At 39.4% G+C, this 17887-nt stretch overlaps 2 protein-coding genes and 1 non-coding gene across 3 annotated transcripts; 2 read left to right on the top strand and 1 right to left on the bottom strand.

Moving 5' to 3' along the window:
- Nucleotides 1-295: 295 nt before the first annotated feature.
- On the bottom strand, nucleotides 296-400 carry LOC138878861 (small nucleolar RNA R71). Its single transcript, XR_011402633.1, has one exon. It is a non-coding gene; the product is annotated as a small nucleolar RNA R71 (small nucleolar RNA).
- Nucleotides 401-667: 267 nt separating this feature from the next.
- LOC138877555 (uncharacterized) lies at nucleotides 668-1798 on the top strand. The gene has a single exon (XM_070157171.1). The coding sequence runs from the start codon at nucleotides 668-670 to the stop codon at nucleotides 1796-1798; it is 1131 nt and encodes a 376-aa protein (XP_070013272.1).
- A 9341-nt stretch (nucleotides 1799-11139) lies between these two features.
- On the top strand, nucleotides 11140-16896 carry LOC104229899 (pentatricopeptide repeat-containing protein At3g48810-like). Its single transcript, XM_070157170.1, has 4 exons — nucleotides 11140-11478; nucleotides 14399-14736; nucleotides 15357-15429; nucleotides 16843-16896. Exons 1-4 carry the CDS (start codon nucleotides 11140-11142, stop codon nucleotides 16894-16896), a joined length of 804 nt encoding a protein of 267 aa, XP_070013271.1.
- Nucleotides 16897-17887: the final 991 nt, after the last annotated feature.

Raw genomic sequence — 17887 nt, 5'->3', positions numbered from 1 at the left:
CACTGGGCACTTTCAGCTGAAATAGAGCATGATCCAGCTGCTTCATGCAAACGGGCAATTTATGGGTCTTCCACGCGAGGATCCACAACAACATATTCTGAACTTCTTGAAGATTAGTGATACTTACATCACTAACGGGGTCACTCCAGATTATGTGAGGCTTACACTTTTTCCATTCTCTTTGTTGGGCGAGGCGAAGCGATGGCTAAAAGCAGAACCAGCTAATTCAATTACATCATGGAACAATTTGGCAAGAAAATTCATGGCAAGGTTTTTCCCTTCAGGCAAAACTGCAAAGATCAGAAGTGAGATAGTTGCCTTCAAACAAAAAGCGGGAGAATCTTTATACTCAGCTTGGGAAAGGTTCAAGGGGATACTCAGAGACTATCCTCATCACAATCAAATGAATGAAGTGTTAGCTCACACTTTCATAGAAGGGCTACATGCTGAAATAAAGATCGTGGTAGATGCTGCAGCTGGGGGTCAAGTGTTGGAGAAAAGCTTTGACGAGATATATGCATTATTGAACAAATTCTCCAAGAGCAATCCGGATTGGCAAGGAGAGATGGGTAGACATACAGTGCAAAAGTTTGTAGGGGTTCTTGAGTTAGATGTCGTCTCAGCATTATCACCGCAGATTTCTACACTGACCAATCAAGTCAACTAGATGAACTTGAGTATCAACAAGCAACAGGTACAACAGGTTCAAGCTTTTTGTGAAATATGTGGAGAGGGTCACACGAGTGACATATGCCCCGCAAACCCAGAGTCTGTCTGCTTTGTGGGTAATTCAAATAGGGGTCAAAAAAATCAATATGGGAACACTTACAATCCCAACTGGAGGAACCACCCAAACTTCTCTTGGGGTGGAAACCAGGGCACTCAGAATCAATACAGGTCTCAAGCACCTCAACAGAAATATAGACCACCTCAGGTTGAACAACAAGCGAGTCCTAGAAGTCACCTTGAAGACATGTTGAAAAAAGTGATGGCCGAACAACAAGCCCTCTCTCAAAAAGTGATGGATGAACAGCAAGCCCTCGCCATAATAGTGAGAAATTTAGAGCGTCAAATGGGACAGCTTGCCAGTGCTCAAAACACTAGACCAGCTGGAGCACTTCCAAGTGATACTGAGCCCAATCCTAAAGCTCAAGTCAATGCGGTTACCTTGAGAAATGGAAGAGCACTAGAAAAAGTTCCAAAGAAAAAGAAGAATACAGATCATCCTGAAGGAGAATTAGCTCCCAAGCCAGTTGAGGGGAATGAGAAAGATGATAAAGGACCCAAGCCAGTAATTGAGACTAGGCCACCACCTCCATTCCCTCAAAGATTGCAGAAATTAAGAGACAATGCTGCATATAAAACGTTTCTTGATATCTTGAGGCAGGTGCAGATTAATATTCCATTGGTTGACATCTTACAAGAAGTACCCAAATATGCAAAGTACATCAAGGATATTGTGGCAAATAAAAAGAGGCTAACCGAGTTCGAGACAGTGGCACTCATTGAGGAGTGCAGTTCCAAAATTCAAGGTAAGTTACCTCAGAAATTGAAGGATCTGGGTAGTTTCACTATCCAAATCTCGATTGGTAAACATGCTGTTGGGCGAGCTTTATGTGATCTTGGAGCCAGCATCAATTTGATGCCACTATCTATGTTCAGACAGTTAGGGTTGGGTGAGCCACGCCCAATAACAGTTATCTTACAGTTAGCTGATCGCTCCCTTGCTCATCTTGAGGGAGTGATTGAAACTTGTTGCTCCCAAACGTACACGCAAGTATACGTAGTCGACAAGTAATATAATGATAAGTTGAGTGTCTAACCCACAGAGACTTGTGTAAACTACTCACTAAATCACTAAAATTGTTATTCAATCTAGCTAAAAACAAAGTCCAATAATATGATTATATGATACTACGATTCTAAATAATAACTAAATTATCAAGTAACGAGTTGATTGTTGTGTATTCAGTAGAGACAAGTATTCTAGAGTTGTGATAGATTCACCAATCATATTGTGTTCTAATTAACTCTCCCTTTCATATAATTCACTCATGATTGCTAATTAATCGATAAATGCTCTCATAGCCTTCTCCCGAAGTACTACTCACCTATTCTCAATAGTTGCTAATTAAGGATCGCTCCCTTGCTCATCGTCAGGACTGGGGTTTCCTCTAGTTGGGATCGCTCCCTTGCAAGTGGGTTCCTTCATATTCCTTGCCGATTTCATTATCTTGGATTATGAGCCTGATCAGGAAGTCCCATTTATTTTGGGGCGTCCATTCTTAGCCACGGGCCGAGCTATTATCGATGTTTGCTAAGGAAGGATGACGATGAGAGTAGGTGATCGAGTGGAGGTCTTCAATGTTTATAGAGCACTCAAGTTACCAACCCATTATGAAGAGTTATCCATGATCTCTGTGGTGGAGAGTGATGCCACATCGTTAGTACCCTATATGAGCCCTGCAGATCCTGTTGAACGAGTGTTGATTGGGGATGCAGAAAATAGTGAAGATGAAATAATAGGAGAAATTGAGCAACTACTGGATTTATCCTGCAGTTATGTAAATGGGTTTAAAAAATTTGAAGAGTTGGACAGGCCTGCTACTCTGACCCTTCCCAGGCCATCCATTGAAGAAGCTCCGAAGCTAGAACTCAAGCCACTCCCAGCACAATTGTGCTATGCTTATTTGGGGAACTCTGAGACATTGCCTGTGATTATTTCGTCCAGCTTGACCAGCACTCAAGAAGAAAAATTGCTCAGAGTACTCCGTGAGCATAAAAAGGCCTTTGGGTGGACTATAGCTGACATCAAGGGTATTAGTCCATCGTTTTGCATGCATAAAATCTTTTTAAATGATGGTCACCGCCCCAGTGTAGAGCAACAAAGGAGATTAAATCCCATTATGAAGGAGGTGGTGAAAAAGTAAGTAATCAAGTTGCTTGATGCAGGTATCATTTTCCCTATTTCTGACAATAACTGGGTAAGCCCTGTTCAATGTGTGCCTAAAAAGGGAGGTATGACTGTAGTTGAGAACGAGAAGAATGAGCTAATCCCCACTCACACTATTACGGGGTGGAGAGTCTGCATTGATTATAGAAGGCTCAATAAGGCATCTCGCAAGGACCACTTCCCACTTCCATTCATCGACCAAATTCTAGACAGGTTAGCCGGGCATGAATATTATTGCTTTCTTGATGGTTATTCGGGATAAAATCAGATTGTCATATGCCCAGAGGATCAGGAGAAGACTACTTTTACTTGTCCTTATGGCACTTTCGCCTTCAAGCGAATGTCGTTTGGTCTTTGTAATGTACCAGCCATTTTCCAGAGGTGTATGATGGCTATTTTTACCGACATGGTGAAAAAATTCATGGAAGTGTTTATGGATGATTTTTCAGTTTTTGGGTCTTCTTATGATGATTCCTTGAGTAATTTAAGCAAGGTGCTAGCCCGTTGTGAAGAAACAAATCTGGTACTGAATTGGGAAAAGTGCCATTTTATGGTACAAGAAGGCATCGTGTTGGGTCACAGAGTATCTAGGAGTGGAATTGAAGTTGATAAGGCGAAGGTGGAGGCGATTGAAAAATTACCTCCACCCGTTTCAGTGAAGGGTGTTCAGAGCTTCTTGGGACACGCGGGTTTCTATCGGCGCTTTATTTAAGATTTTTTGAAAATTGCTACTCCTCTGTGCAGGCTGCTTGAAAAAGATGTAACTTTCAACTTTGATGATGCTTGCCTCAAGGCATTTGAAGAACATAAAAAGAAGTTGGTGACTGCTCCCATTATTGTGGTACCTGACTGGTCTTTACCATTTGAACTTATGTGTGATGTGAGTGACCTTGCCATTGGGGCAGTGCAAGGCCAGAGGAAGGACAAAGTGTTTTATTCCATCTACTATGCGAGTAATACTCTTGATGATGTACAATTGAACTACACCACCACTGAGAAGGAGTTGTTAGTTGTAGTGTGGGTCTTTGAGAAATTTCAGGCATACTTGGTGGGAACGAAAATCATAGTCCATACCGATCATGCAACAATCAGGTATTTGTTTACAAAAAAGGAATCTAAGGCTAGATTGATGCACTGGGTTTTATTGCTGCAGGAATTTGATGTGGAAATACGAGATCGAAAAGGGACAAAGAACCAAGTAGCTGATCATCTGTCAAGGTTGGAAAATCACGATCACGTGGAGGAGGGTGGCCAAATTAAAGAAGTGTTTCCTGATGAGCAACTTTTTTCTATAACCCAAGACCCTCCCCCATGGTACGCAGATTATGTGAATTATCTTGTGAGTGGGGTACTTTCTCCCGAAATCCAATCTGAAGTGACAAAGAGGTTTTTACATGATGTGAACTTCTACTACTGGGATGAGCCCTATTTGTACAAGCAATGTGCTGATCAGTTGATGAGGAGATGCATTCCTGAAAAAGAGGTGGAATTAGTGTTGTATGATTGTCACACATCACCTTATGGGGGCCATCATGGAGGAGATAGAACAGCTACAAAGGTGCTACAATCTGGTCTCTTTTGGCCGACTTTATTCAAGGATGCACATGCATTCGTTAAGAAGTGTGACCAATGTCAAGGAACGGGTACAATCACAAGGAGGCATGAGATGCCTTTAAATAACATTCTAGAAATTGAGCTTTTTGATGTGTGAGGGATAGATTTTATGGGGCCATTTCCACCGTCCAGAGGAAATAAATACATTTTGCTAGCAGTTGACTACGTGTCAAAATGGGTGGAGGCAATTGCTTTGCCAACGAATGATGCCATGGTGGTAACTGCTTTTCTGAAAAAGAATATATTCTCGAGATTTCGGACTCCACGTGCCTTAATTAGTGATAAAGGGACTCTTTTTTGCAATAGAGTGTTGAATAACCTTCTAGCTAAATATGGAGTTCGCCACAAAGTTTCTACAGCATATCATCCTCAAACAAGTGGGCAAGCTGAGGTGTCAAATAGAGAAATCAAGCAAATATTGGAGAAGACAGTAAGTGTGAATATGAAGGATTGGGATGCAAAGTTGGATGATACCCTATGGGCATATAGGACTGCATATAAAACGCCAATTGGAGCATCCCCTTACAAGCTGGTTTATGGGAAGGCATGTCACTTGCCCGTTGAGCTTGAACACAAGGCATACTAGGCCATTAAGAAGCTAAACATGGACCTTGAGGCCGCAGGTGAGACAAGACTTATGCAGTTGAATGAGTTAGACAAGTTCAGGTTGCACTCTTATGAAAATGCTAAGCTATATAAAGAAAAGACAAAAAGATGGCATGACAAGCATATCAATCCGCGTCACTTTGAGCCAGGCCAACAGGTCTTATTATTCAATTCTAGACTACGACTATTCCCTGGGAAGCTAAAGTCGAGATGGTCAGGTCCTTTTGAGGTGGTGAGAGTCACTCCCTATGGTGCAATCGAGCTGTGAGCTTTAAATTGTGAGAGGAAATTCTTGGTGAATGGTCATAGAGTGAAGCATTATTGGGGAGGAATGATTAATCGTGAGAAGACCAAGGTTGTACTCATTGATGAGTAAGCGAGACTCTGCGCTGTGCCGCGATGTTAAATCAGGCGCTTGTTGGGAGGCAACCCAATTTTTATTTGCTTTCCTAGTTAAACTTCTTACGTTTTCTTTTTTAGATAGGTAGAGTTTTGCAATTTCTTTATAGGTATAGAACTTTTAGATGTAATGGTGTAGGACGTGTAAATTGGGTATATATAAGGCTCGGGGAATCAGGATGTTTACCAAAAAAAACATCAGCGTGATCAGCGCCCAGGACAGCACCCAGCGCTGCCTGGGGCGCCCGAACCAGTGTGCCCAGTAAACCCCAGCGCCAGGCAGGGTGCTAGGCGCCCAGCTGGGGGTCAGGTAAGTTTTTAATTTTTTTTTCCTTCTTTTCGTTATTTATTTTATTCTTAACCCATACCCATTTAACCCAACCCAAATACCCATTTACACTAATACTACTACCCGTATCCCTTCCCAAAACCAATAAAAACATCAAATGCTACTGCTTCTGTCGACGCTCTTCTGCTTCTTCTTCAGTCAAAATTTTTTTTCTTTCTTTTTTCTCTTCAATTTTTCTCTCCATCTTGCACTCCTTTTTATAGGTATTTCTTATTCTTCTCTTCTATTTCTTGTTGTGCTCTAACTAGTAGATTAACATAATCCCATTCCCAAGAGCCCTATTTCCCCATAGTTTTCCCCATGTAGTTCCAATGAAATTTTTATGGTGGGTGATTTATTTTGATCGAAATTTGTGTGTTTAATGTGTATACGGAGTAGTAAACTAGAATTTCCTCTACTTCATTGAAAATTGGGAGGTCCACCATGTTCCACCATTGTTGAATTATAAGAACACACTTCATGCCCACATTATGTTTGTTTAAATGCTTGAAAGAGGATTTTTGGTGCACCGGTGAAGTCTGAGTAACCGGATGCAATTGTGTATGCATTTGGGTTAAGTGTGGGGTGTGTAGGGACACTTTTACATGCTAGGGGATGTGGCGTTGATGAAGAACATATTTTTACACCATTGCTTTTATATGTTGTATGTTGTAGACTCTTGTAAGTTAGCCTAATTTAGTAGAGTCTAATTTTGTGAAAGGTGCATACCATATGCCTTTTGCTTACCTTATTGAAAATTCACGTTGCCATGATCAATCATTATTGAGTAGCATGGGGAAGTCTTATTTACCCATAGATTTAAGGTGCAACACTTGTACTTGTGCCTGCGGTTTTAAGTGTGGGGTCATTTCATGACTTGCACGACAACCTAACGCATATTTCTTGAACCATTCTCATATTCATATTTACTTGTGTTGCAGGATACTATGGCTCGTGATAGAACTAGTAAAGGCAAAGGCATTGTAAAGTCCTCCACCACCTCTCCGGCGACCAAAAAGCGCAAGCAGGGAGAAAGCTCTTCACGACAATCCAAGGGGAAACAGATCGCCGAGGGATCTCATCAAGTGCCATTGAGGCCGAGGCCTCGTTTGGACTTGGTTGATGCTGCTGCTATAGCTTGGCATAGAGACTTCATGCCATCTGGTCGGTACATTTTTGAGATGGGGATTAATACCATAACCTTAGAGAAGAAATTCCCGGAGATACTTGACAGGTTGCGAGCTCTAAAGATGGACAAGTTCTTGGAATGCCCGGGGCCTGCAAACCTGAGTATGGTACGAGAACTGTATACTAACTGGGATTATCGAAGAAGCACTTCACGTGTACGAGGAAAGGATGTGCTACTGGGCAGGGAGTATTTGTGTGACTATTTGGGTGTTGGGAATGCCGACCCAAGGAGACTCCAACGCTTGATCCGAAAGCCGAAATATGAGCAAATCCGTCACACTCTTTGTGGCGTAGAGTCCAATGCTAAGTGGATACGGAAGCAAGGAAACATTCACCTCTCTATGGTCCGCTCAGACTTCAACAACACTTCCAAAGTGTGGCAGAACTTTGTGCAGGCGAGACTAATGCCGACAGAGCACAGCAGTGACTGCACTCGAGCTAGAGTGTGTCTCATCTTCTCCTTGATGATAGGCCGACCAATTAATGTAGCTGACATCATGCTCAATGAGATGGCCCGCACAAGGTTTGGGCGGCAGATTCGGCGGTTCTTCTTTGGCAATTTACTTACTCAGTATATAATGTTTTGTGGAGTGCCAGAGTACCCCGAACATGATGAGGTGGTAGAGGCGCTGTCAGGGCTTATGGACATCACATATGTGGTGGAGGCATCGTCCAAACTCACCCCTGCTGTTCGGATGGAGCGAGAGGAGAACTTCAATAGGTACATTTATAACACTTTGAACTTGCTCATGAGCAGGGTTGGCATTACAGACGAGGAGCGTATGTATTTGCGCGATGATTTGTCCAGCACGTCCAAGGAGATGTTGGGGATTGCACCGGGCAGCCCCGTTCACTCGTCTGAGGACATCAACTCTGCAAAAGGCTCGGATGCTAAGGATGAGGATGGCAATGGTGCTATGGGGCCCATGACTTTGGTGCCTTTCAGACCGGATGATAATGACCCCAGCACTGCTGGGGAAGTGGACTCTGATTGACAGGGAGTTTTTCTTCTCACCCTACTCTGTTTTTAATTTTTACTTGCATCGAGGGCTATGCATAGTTCAAGTGTGGGGTGGGAGGAATACTACCTGTGTTGTAGTTGTATATTTTGTATTAACTTGTTTTGTTTTGTTTCTTTCCATAGTTCTAGTGTAGTCAGTCTAGTTTAGTATCAGTTGCTTTATAAAAAATTATTTGAAAAAGATCGGAGTTTTCTCGACGATGGATCTTTTGGACAATTTTCTTGAGGGATAAAAGTCCGATTTAAAAACACCAAAAAGATTTTTTTTTTTGAATAGCTAAGTAGTATTCCTTGTTTTTCTTTGGGCACCGATTCTTTTCCAAGGATGTAGCTTGAACCCGGCACTTTAATTTCTTTTTAGGAGTAGTTTAGGAAGAAACTGAGTCGTTCTGAGATACTCATTGACATGGTTGATGCTGGCACATTAGGCTATGACATGCATTCTGTTTTCCCGTGTATTTGATTTGAATTGTGAAGCCTAAGTAAAGTAAATAGCCTATTTTGTGACGCCTTTTCTCAGTTGTTTGACTTGTATACCACATAGTGCAATGTTGCTTAAATTTCTCATTTAATTGTGCTTTCTTGACTTGAGAGTTGAACAGAACCGTCTTGATTGAGTCATGTGTAATGTGTGTGTGAGGATTTGTGATTTTCTATGCTATCCTGTGTAATCTAGAACTTGCCCCGTGTGTTAATCGAAGCAAAATTGTAAGTTGTGCTATATCTAGGAGTTTACATAGGCATTTTCTTGCTTGATCATAGATGTGCTTGTCACATAAAAGTAAAATTTTCCGTTGCTAGCCCCTTTGAGCCTATAGACCTTGCTTTTGGAACCCAGATTACAAGCCATGCCCCATTATATTCTTAATTTGATATTAATTGAACCTTTACCTTCTAAGGTACTTAGTGGCTAAAAGGAGTGAGGTTAGAGATTGGGGAGTATCTTTTGAGTGGAACCATAGAAGGGCCCGTTGGTGCACTAAAGTTGAAATCAAAGGTCACTAGCCGATGAACTTTATTGTATGGAGTGTGAAGAAAAGAAAAAAAAGAGAGAAAGGAAAAGAAAATTGCAAGAAAAGAAAAATGATAGTGTGAATGTATGTAGAAAATAAAACACCTCCAATTCTTATTGATTTGTGCTAGTGAAAAATAGAGAAGTGCTTGATTGAATAGAGGGCTATGTTATATGTGGAAAGTGAATTGGTTGAGAAGAATATGAGCTTGAATTGTAAATGTAGTGTATTAAAATACTTAGGAGGGTGATTCACTATTTCTAAATATATCCTACCCGCCCCTTAGCCTACATTACAACCTAAAAGTCCTAATTGATCCTCGATTTGGCTAGCTTAAATTAGTGGAGATATACACTACGGGTAAGCTTATGGTACGACCAGGGGATGCATATGAATTCTTTGTGAGAGTGAGCGAATTTTGTTCAATTGTGTGATGTCCTTAATCTATATTCAAAAGTATATTTGAATGTGTGGACTACTATATTCACTCTTTTATTTGTTGGTAAGGGCACATGATCTCATGAATGATTGGTAATGTTGTAAACTTTCATGTTGGGTAAGTGCATGAATTGAGGGTGCCTAGTGGTTACGAGTCGGCTTTTGAGGTTGGGTGGTGACAAATAGGTTGTTGAAATTGATTGAATTGAAGGGTTATATTTGGGCATGCTTAAACGGGAAGAATGTGAACTTTTGTGTGTTCATGCTTGTGTGCCGGTATTGATCGTAGTCAAGGGTATAGTGTGTGGTTAAAAGTTAAGGTGCTCCTCTATAATTGATGCTTGTACGTAGTTGGGGGTTTATTAGATAGTCCCATTGCTCGAGGACGAGCAAGAGTCTAAGTGTGGGGTGTTGATGTTTAGCTTAAAGCATATATATTTCTATGTATATCACCTCGTATTTTACTTTTGTTTCGTGAATTTGGGATGTTAAATGTGTTGATTTATGTTAATTTGATGTGTTTTTATATGTAGGAATGATTCGGGAGTAATTGGAGGCGAAACGTGCAAGATTTAAAGCTAAAACGAACAAAATCGGAAAAGGAAGCCAGTTGTGCGCCGAAAATAGTAGGCACAAAAATGGGGGGGCTATGGAGGGCGCATGGCACCGGGCTGAGCTCCAGTGACGTGAATTTTCTCCAATTTCACCCGGGACAAGGTTATTTTGGCCCTAGACTTACCCAACACGTATAAAAGTAAGACTAAACCTATTTTTGAGGAGAGAGACGCATTTTGCAGCAAATATACACGCAATAAACATTGAGGAGCAAGAACATCTCACAATTCTTCATCTTTTCTAGTATTTTCAATTAATCAAAACTTATGCAATTGTTTGATTACATCATGAGTGGCTAAACACCCATTGTTCTGGGGTTGTGATTTAGCCATAAATATTGTTGTTTAACGTTCACTTGACCTTGATTATAATTCACCAATATATGGTTGTTTCTTCAATTCTGTGTTTAATTGTTTAATTGTTTGGCCAGCAGTTAGGTTCTATTTACTATATATGCTATGCTTGGAAGAGCCATGTTTAGATTAGAGAAGAATTGAAGAGAGCATGATCTTAAACCTTAGGGGGAGCGGATTTGTGGTTAGGATAGGAATATACCTAGTCACTGTGCTTAATTAAATATCGTGATCTTAATGCGTTCTCAATAGATTGATTTCATAGAAATATATAGGCATTAATCTAGTGAGAATATGTGAGTAGTACTTCGGGAGAAGGCTATGAGAGCATTTATTGATTAATTAGCAACCATGAGTGAATTATATGAAAGGGAGAGTTAATTAGAATACAATACGAATGGTGAATCCTGGACATTTGTCTCTACTGAATACACAACAATCAACTCGTTACTTGATAACTTAGTTATTATTTAGAATTGTAGTATAATATAATCATATTAGTGGACTTTGATTTTAGTTGGATTGAATTATAATTTTAGTGATTTAGTGAGTAGTTTACACAAGTCTCTGTGAGTTCGACACTCAACTTATCATTATATTACTTGTCGACCATGTATACTTGCGTGTGCGTCAGCAAGCTTGGTAAAGCAAAAGAAGCTAGAGAACTGGCGATGAGATTTACTCCTACTGCTCCTAATTATAATGTCCTAATAAGTGGGTTTTGTAAGATATATAGTACTAAGGAGGCAGTTGATTTGTTCGATGAGATGGCTGACAAGGGGTTTGATCCTAATGTTATCACGTACACCACGATTTTGAATGCATTTGCTGACCAAGGAGATATTGGTCTTTCTTTTGCCATGTTGAGCAAGATGTTTGTTAGTGGCTGTTCTCCAAATATTCCCTCACTTACCTGGTTGCTTAAGCGAATTTCATTGACGGGGCAGATGGTATGAAGCTCTTTACGTGTGGGATGGTACGATTAAAGAGGGATTTTCAAGAGAACCGACTCGGCTATGTTAAGGCTATGCCTTTTTTTTTGGCATGATCTATACGACACGAACGAAACGAGTAAATACACAACTTCCATAAATGACTCTATTCATAAAAGTATTAGAGATGCCTATGTTCTTGAATTCTCATATGTCTTATTATTCTATTGTCTGTCCATGGGTCTCAAAAATATGTAAGTTGGTTAAGTTTATTTCATGATTTTAATCAGAGGCATAATGGTCTTATGACGTACCGAGCGATTTTATTAACGTATTTCTTATGCATTTCATGTATTTATACACGCACATTGGCCCATGACCATATGACGTTATAAAAATATGTAAGTTGGTTAAGTTTATTTCATGATTTTAATCAGAGGCATAATGGTCTTATGACGTACCGAGCGATTTTATTAACGTATTTCTTATGCATTTCATGTATTTATACACGCACATTGGCCCATGACCATATGACGTTATATATGCATATGTAAGTTGGTTAAGTTTATTTATATATATATATATATATATATGTATATGGGATATGGAAATGGTTATATCATTATATACGCACCACCACCTGATCAGCTGATATGCGTTGATGATTTTGCCCACAGTGACCAAGATGATTTGATGGGATGCTCTCAGAGGCTTGATGATGTTATGAACATGTACCTATGCGCAACATGACATTCATACGCATACGCATGACACTATAAGTATTACATGATTTACAGAGTTATTCAGACTTGTCCTTTACTCCATGTTTCTTCAATGTCTTAAATTAAAGTTGACTTATTATCATGTTTCAGTTCTGCTTTACATACTCAGTACATTATTCGTACTGACGTCTTTTTGTTGGGGACGCTGCATTCATGCCTACAGGTATTGATAAACAGTTTGACGGGCCCTCATAGTAGACGAGGTTTGCATTCAGCGAAGGATTGATAAGACTCCACTTCATTCGAAGTGTAGCCGAGTCTATGAGTCATCGTGCTAGAGTTTTTCTATAGACTTATAGGTAGGTCGGTACCCTGTCACATTTGATGTCGAATAATCTTAGAGGCTTTGTAGAAAAAGATTTAGTTTGTACAGTATGTCAGAGGCCTTCACGGCCCATATGTATTCATATTTTATGAAAAATTGTTGAGTGATACAGTATTTTCCATTTACAGTTGTACATTATGAGTTGTGGCCGTGTGGGCCCATGATAGTTACGAAAAGAATGAGTTCAGCTATCTCGACCTATGTACGTTCTAGTTTTGGTCGAATGATCATGAGTTACAGAGTGGTTCGCTCGGGCCAATGCGGCACCGGGTGCCAGCCACACCTCCCCAGGTTTGGAGCGTGACAAAGTGGTATCAAAGCGGGTCGTGTCCTAAAGAGTCTACAAAGCCATGCCTAGTAGAGTTTCACTTAGGGTGTGTTGCGCGCCACATTTATAATTGAGAGGCTATAAGGCATTTAGGAAATGATACCCTTCTTTTGTTTTCAGTGCCATAAAGTTGTGTCGTAAGTAGACAGTATGAAACTTTCGTTGAATTTAGTATGCACTAGAAGTTCAGGTATCACAACGGAGCTTTAAGGCGTATCGTGGGAGGGAGTAACGAATAAGAATAATTTTCAGAACATGGAAGTTTATAATTGAAGGGGGCCCTACAGACCCTTTTTGGCGTGTTTAATCAAATACTAGTACCCAGGTAATATAATATGATTAAACGAGGAAACAGAAAGTATAGTGTGGAATCATTTACTAGATGATTAATGTGCTACTAATTAGCAATTTCGTATATCTTTGCAAATTGTTAGTATGACTTTTGTATGGTTAGGAGGATAATGTCCGCATGAATTTGAGGCACCAACCTGTAAACTCATATACGATGCGGGATTGAAAAGTAAGTAAAGTAAAGGTAAAAAAGATACGGGATACTCGTGTACAAAAGGTTGTGAATAGTTGAGATTTCAGACAAACGTTGGGTTTTACTTCAGTTTATAGAGGAGGTCCTAGCGAAAATTTTGTAAATCTCTAAGAATTAACATTCGAGGATGAATGTTCTTAAGGAGGGAAGGATGTTACACCCCGTACGTTTAACAACCTTGATACCGTTATATATACATTTTGATATAGCATTTATTTTGAGTGGTATTTATTGTAGAAAAAAAAGTTTGAAAAATATGAATTTATATAATTATTAATATTACTACTTTTGAATATGCTTTAAATTATACACATAACATGATCAAGTTTATGAGATTTTCTTTATTGTAAAGATAGAAATTATTTTCTCATAAGAAAAAAAGGCTAACTTTTTACCATTTAAGAATTAAGCGTAGTAGAATTTGTACTCTTTATATGAGATTAGAAAAATTAGAAGTTGAGAAAATATATTTATTTTTATATAGATGTTTTAATAAAATAATAGTTTATTTATTAATTTTATATGGTACCACATGACCATGATAGTAGGGTATGTATAAAGTATATTAAAATGAATAATATTTTAAGTAATTTGAGACAATTCTTAATTATACGGGTAATTGATTAATTACCGGATAACGGGACATTACATAATTAACTAATAAGTTGGATAAAGATTAAATTTTTCCCCCACCCCCACATGGCAGCATCCCTCTAATCCTATGAATAACTTAAGTTATTAGTCTAGGTGGCAAGACTAGGACAAGTCTTATAACCTAAGTAATTATATAACATTTCATTTTAATTGCACTATGTACTTGAAAGAAGGATGTTCATTGCTGTTGAAAGTCCACAAAAAGTCTGTTCCTTTAATCCTATTTACAGTAACATGAAGAAAGATGGGGTTGTTCTGTTCCCAATGTGTATACCTATAACATTCTTCTGAAAGCATTGTGCAAGCTTGGTAAAGCAAAAGAAGCTAGAGAACTAGCGATGAGATTTACTCCTACTTCTCCTAATTATAATGCTCTAATAAATGGGTTTTGTAAGATATATAGTACTAAGGAGGCAGTTGATTTGTTGGATGAGATGGCAGACAAGGGGGTTGATCCTAATGTTATCACGTACACCACGGTTTTAAATGAATTTGCTGACCTAGGAGATATTGGTCTTTCTTTTGCCATGTTGAGCAAGATGTTTGTTAGTGGCTGTTCTCCAAATATTCCCTCATTTACCTGGTTGATTAAGGGAATTTCATTGAGGGGGCAGATGGTACGAAGCTCTTTACGTGCGGGATGGTATGTTCAGAGAGGGATTTTCAAAAGAATCGGCTCAGGTATGTCAAGGTTACTTCTTCTTTCTTTTTGGCATGATCTATACAATACGAACGAAACAAGCAAATGCACTACTTTCATAAATGACTCTATTCATAAAAGTATTAGAGATGCCTATGCTCTTGAATTCGAATATGTCTTATGATTCTATCGTCTGTTCATAGTCTTAAAAATACGTAAGTTGGTAAAGTTTATTTCATGATATTAATCAGAGGCATAATGATCATATGACGTACCAAGAGATTTTATTAACGTATTTCATATGCATTTCATGTATTTATACATGCACATTGACCCATAACCAGATGACATTATATACACGTATATATATATATATATATGTATATGGGATATGGGAATGGTATGGGTTGATGATTTTGCCCATAGTGGCCAAGATGATATGATGAGATGCCCTCAGAGGCTTGATGATGTTATGAACACATGTACCTATACACGACATGACATTCATACGCATACGCATGACACTATAAGTATTACATGATTTACAGAGTTATTCAGACTTGTCCTTTACTCCATGTTTCTTCAATGTCTTAAATTAATGTTGACTTATTATTATGTTTTAGTTCTGCTTTACATACTCAGTACCTTATTCGTACTGATGTCCTTTTGTTGGAGACACTGCATTCATGCCTGCAGGTATAGATAAACAATTTGACGAGCCCTCACAGTAGACGAGGTTTGTATTCAGCGAAGGATCGCTAAGACTCCACTTCATTCGGAGTACAGCCGAGTCTATGAGTCATCGTGTCAGAGTTTTTCTACAAACTTATAGATAGGTCGGTACCCTATCCCATTTGATGTCGAATTATCTTAGAGGCTTTGTAGAAAAAGGTTTAGTTTGTACAGTATGGTAGAGGCCTTGATGGCCCATATTTATTCATATTTTAAGAAAAATGGTTCAGTGATACAGTATTTTCCATCTACAGTTGTACATTATGAGTTGTGGCCGTGTGGGCCCATGATAGTTACGAAAGGAATGAGTTCAGCTATCTCGACCTATGTACGTTCTAGTTTTGGTCGAATGATCATGAGTTATAGAGTGGTTCGCTGGGGCCAATGCGGCACCGGGTGCCAGCCACACCTCCCTAGGTTTGGAGCTTGACAAAGTGGTATCAAAGCGGGTCGTGTCCTAGGGAGTATATAAAGTCATGCCTAGTAGAGTCTCACTTATGAGTGTTTTGCGCGCCACATTTATAATTGAGAGACTATAGGGCATTTAGGAAATGATACCCTTCTTTTGTTTTCAGATCGTGCCATGAAGATGAGTCGTAAGAAATCAGTATGAAACTTTCGTCAGATTTAATATGCATCAGAGGTGCAGGTATCACAGTAGAGCTTTAAAGCGTAATGTGGGAGGGAGTAACGAATAAGAATAATTTTCAGAACATGGAAGTTTATAATTGAAGGGGGCCCTACAGATGCTTTTTTGGCGTGTTTAAATAAATACTAGTACCTAGGTAATATAATATGATTAAACGAGGAAACAAAAGCATAGTGTGGAATCATTTACTAGATGATTAATGTGCTACTAATTAGCAATTTCGTATATCTTTTCAAATTGTCAGTATGACTTCTGTATGGTTAGGAGGATAATGTCCGCATGCATTTGAGGCACCAACCTGTAAACTCATATATATGATGCCGGATTGAAAAGCAAGTAAAGTAATGGTGAAAAAGATACGAGATACTCATGTACAAAAGGTTGTGAATAGTTTAAATTTCGGACAAAGGTTGGGTTTTACTTCAGTTTACAGATGAGACCCTAGCGAAAATTTTGTAAATTTGAATGTTCTTAAGGGGGGAAGGATATTACATCCCATACGTTTAACAACCTTGATACCGTTATATATACATTTTGATATGGCATTTCTTTTGAGTGGAATATTTATTGTAGAAAAAAAAGTTCGAAAAATATGAATTTATATAATTATCATTGTAACGACCCGACCGGTCGTTTTGAGCTTTTGCACTTTGCTTGCCAGTTTCCGGGCATGACTTTCCCCGTGTGATGTATTATGACTTATGTAAATCATTGGTTTTGATTTTCAGGGTAATCAAAATGAATTTGGAAGAACAATTCTCAGTTTGAAGCTTGAAATTTGAAAGGTTGGACCAAGATTTGACTTATCTGTACACGATCTTGGATCGGAATTTTTATGATTTGATTAGCTCCATTAGGTGATTTAGGACTTAGGAGCGTGATCAGAATGCATTTGGGAAGTCCGTGGATGGTTTAGGCTTGAATTGGCGAAATTGAGATTTTTGCATTTTCCGGTTGATAGGTGAGATTTTGATAGGGGTCGGAAGGGAATTCCGAAAGTTGTAGTAGCTCTGCTATATCATTTGTGACGTGTGTGCAAAAGTTCAGGTCATTCGGACGTGGTTTGGTTGGGTTTTTTACCAAAAGAGTAATTTGAAAGTTCTTGAGATTCTTAGGTTTGAATCCGATGTGATTTTGGTGTTTTGATGTTGTTTTGAGCGTTTCAAATGTTGGAATAAGTTTAAATGAGGTTATGTTATATGTTATCATGTTTGGTTGACGTCCCGCGACCTCGGGTGAGTTTCGGATGGTCAATCAGACCATTTCATATTGTTTGGGATTGGAGAAAATTGTTGATCTGTGTTGCAGAGAAATGGCCTTCGCGTTCATGGGTAGGCCGTCACGTTCACGAAGGGTTAGCTGGTGAAGGCTGGAATTTTATTCTTCGTGTTCGCGAGGCAGGCTCCGTGTTCGTGAAGGGTTGTGTGATTGGTCATCGCGTTGGCGTGAAGTGGACCGCATTCGCGTAAGAGGAATTGGGCAGCTGAGCTTCAGGGTGTTTATTCATCACGTTCGCGAGAGAGGTTACGCGATCACGAAGGGTTAGTCTGAGGAAGCATCGCGTTCGCGAGTGGCAAGACGTGATCGCTAAGAAGGATTTTTGGTCAAAGCTGGATTGTGCTTCGCTAATGCGAGGCTTTGACCGCGTTCGCGAAGAAAGTTTTTGATGCCAGGGCATAATATTTAAATAGTCATTGTCCGCGATTTTGGGGCTAACTTTCACCATTTTTGGGAGATTTTGGAACTTTTTGAGAGGATTTGATGAGGGATTCA

This window comes from Nicotiana sylvestris, chromosome 9 (assembly GCF_000393655.2).
Source record: "Nicotiana sylvestris chromosome 9, ASM39365v2, whole genome shotgun sequence".
Taxonomy (NCBI): domain Eukaryota; kingdom Viridiplantae; phylum Streptophyta; class Magnoliopsida; order Solanales; family Solanaceae; genus Nicotiana; species Nicotiana sylvestris.
The sequence above is the reverse complement of the archived record's forward strand: the minus strand, read 5'-3'. Positions and strand labels throughout refer to the sequence as shown.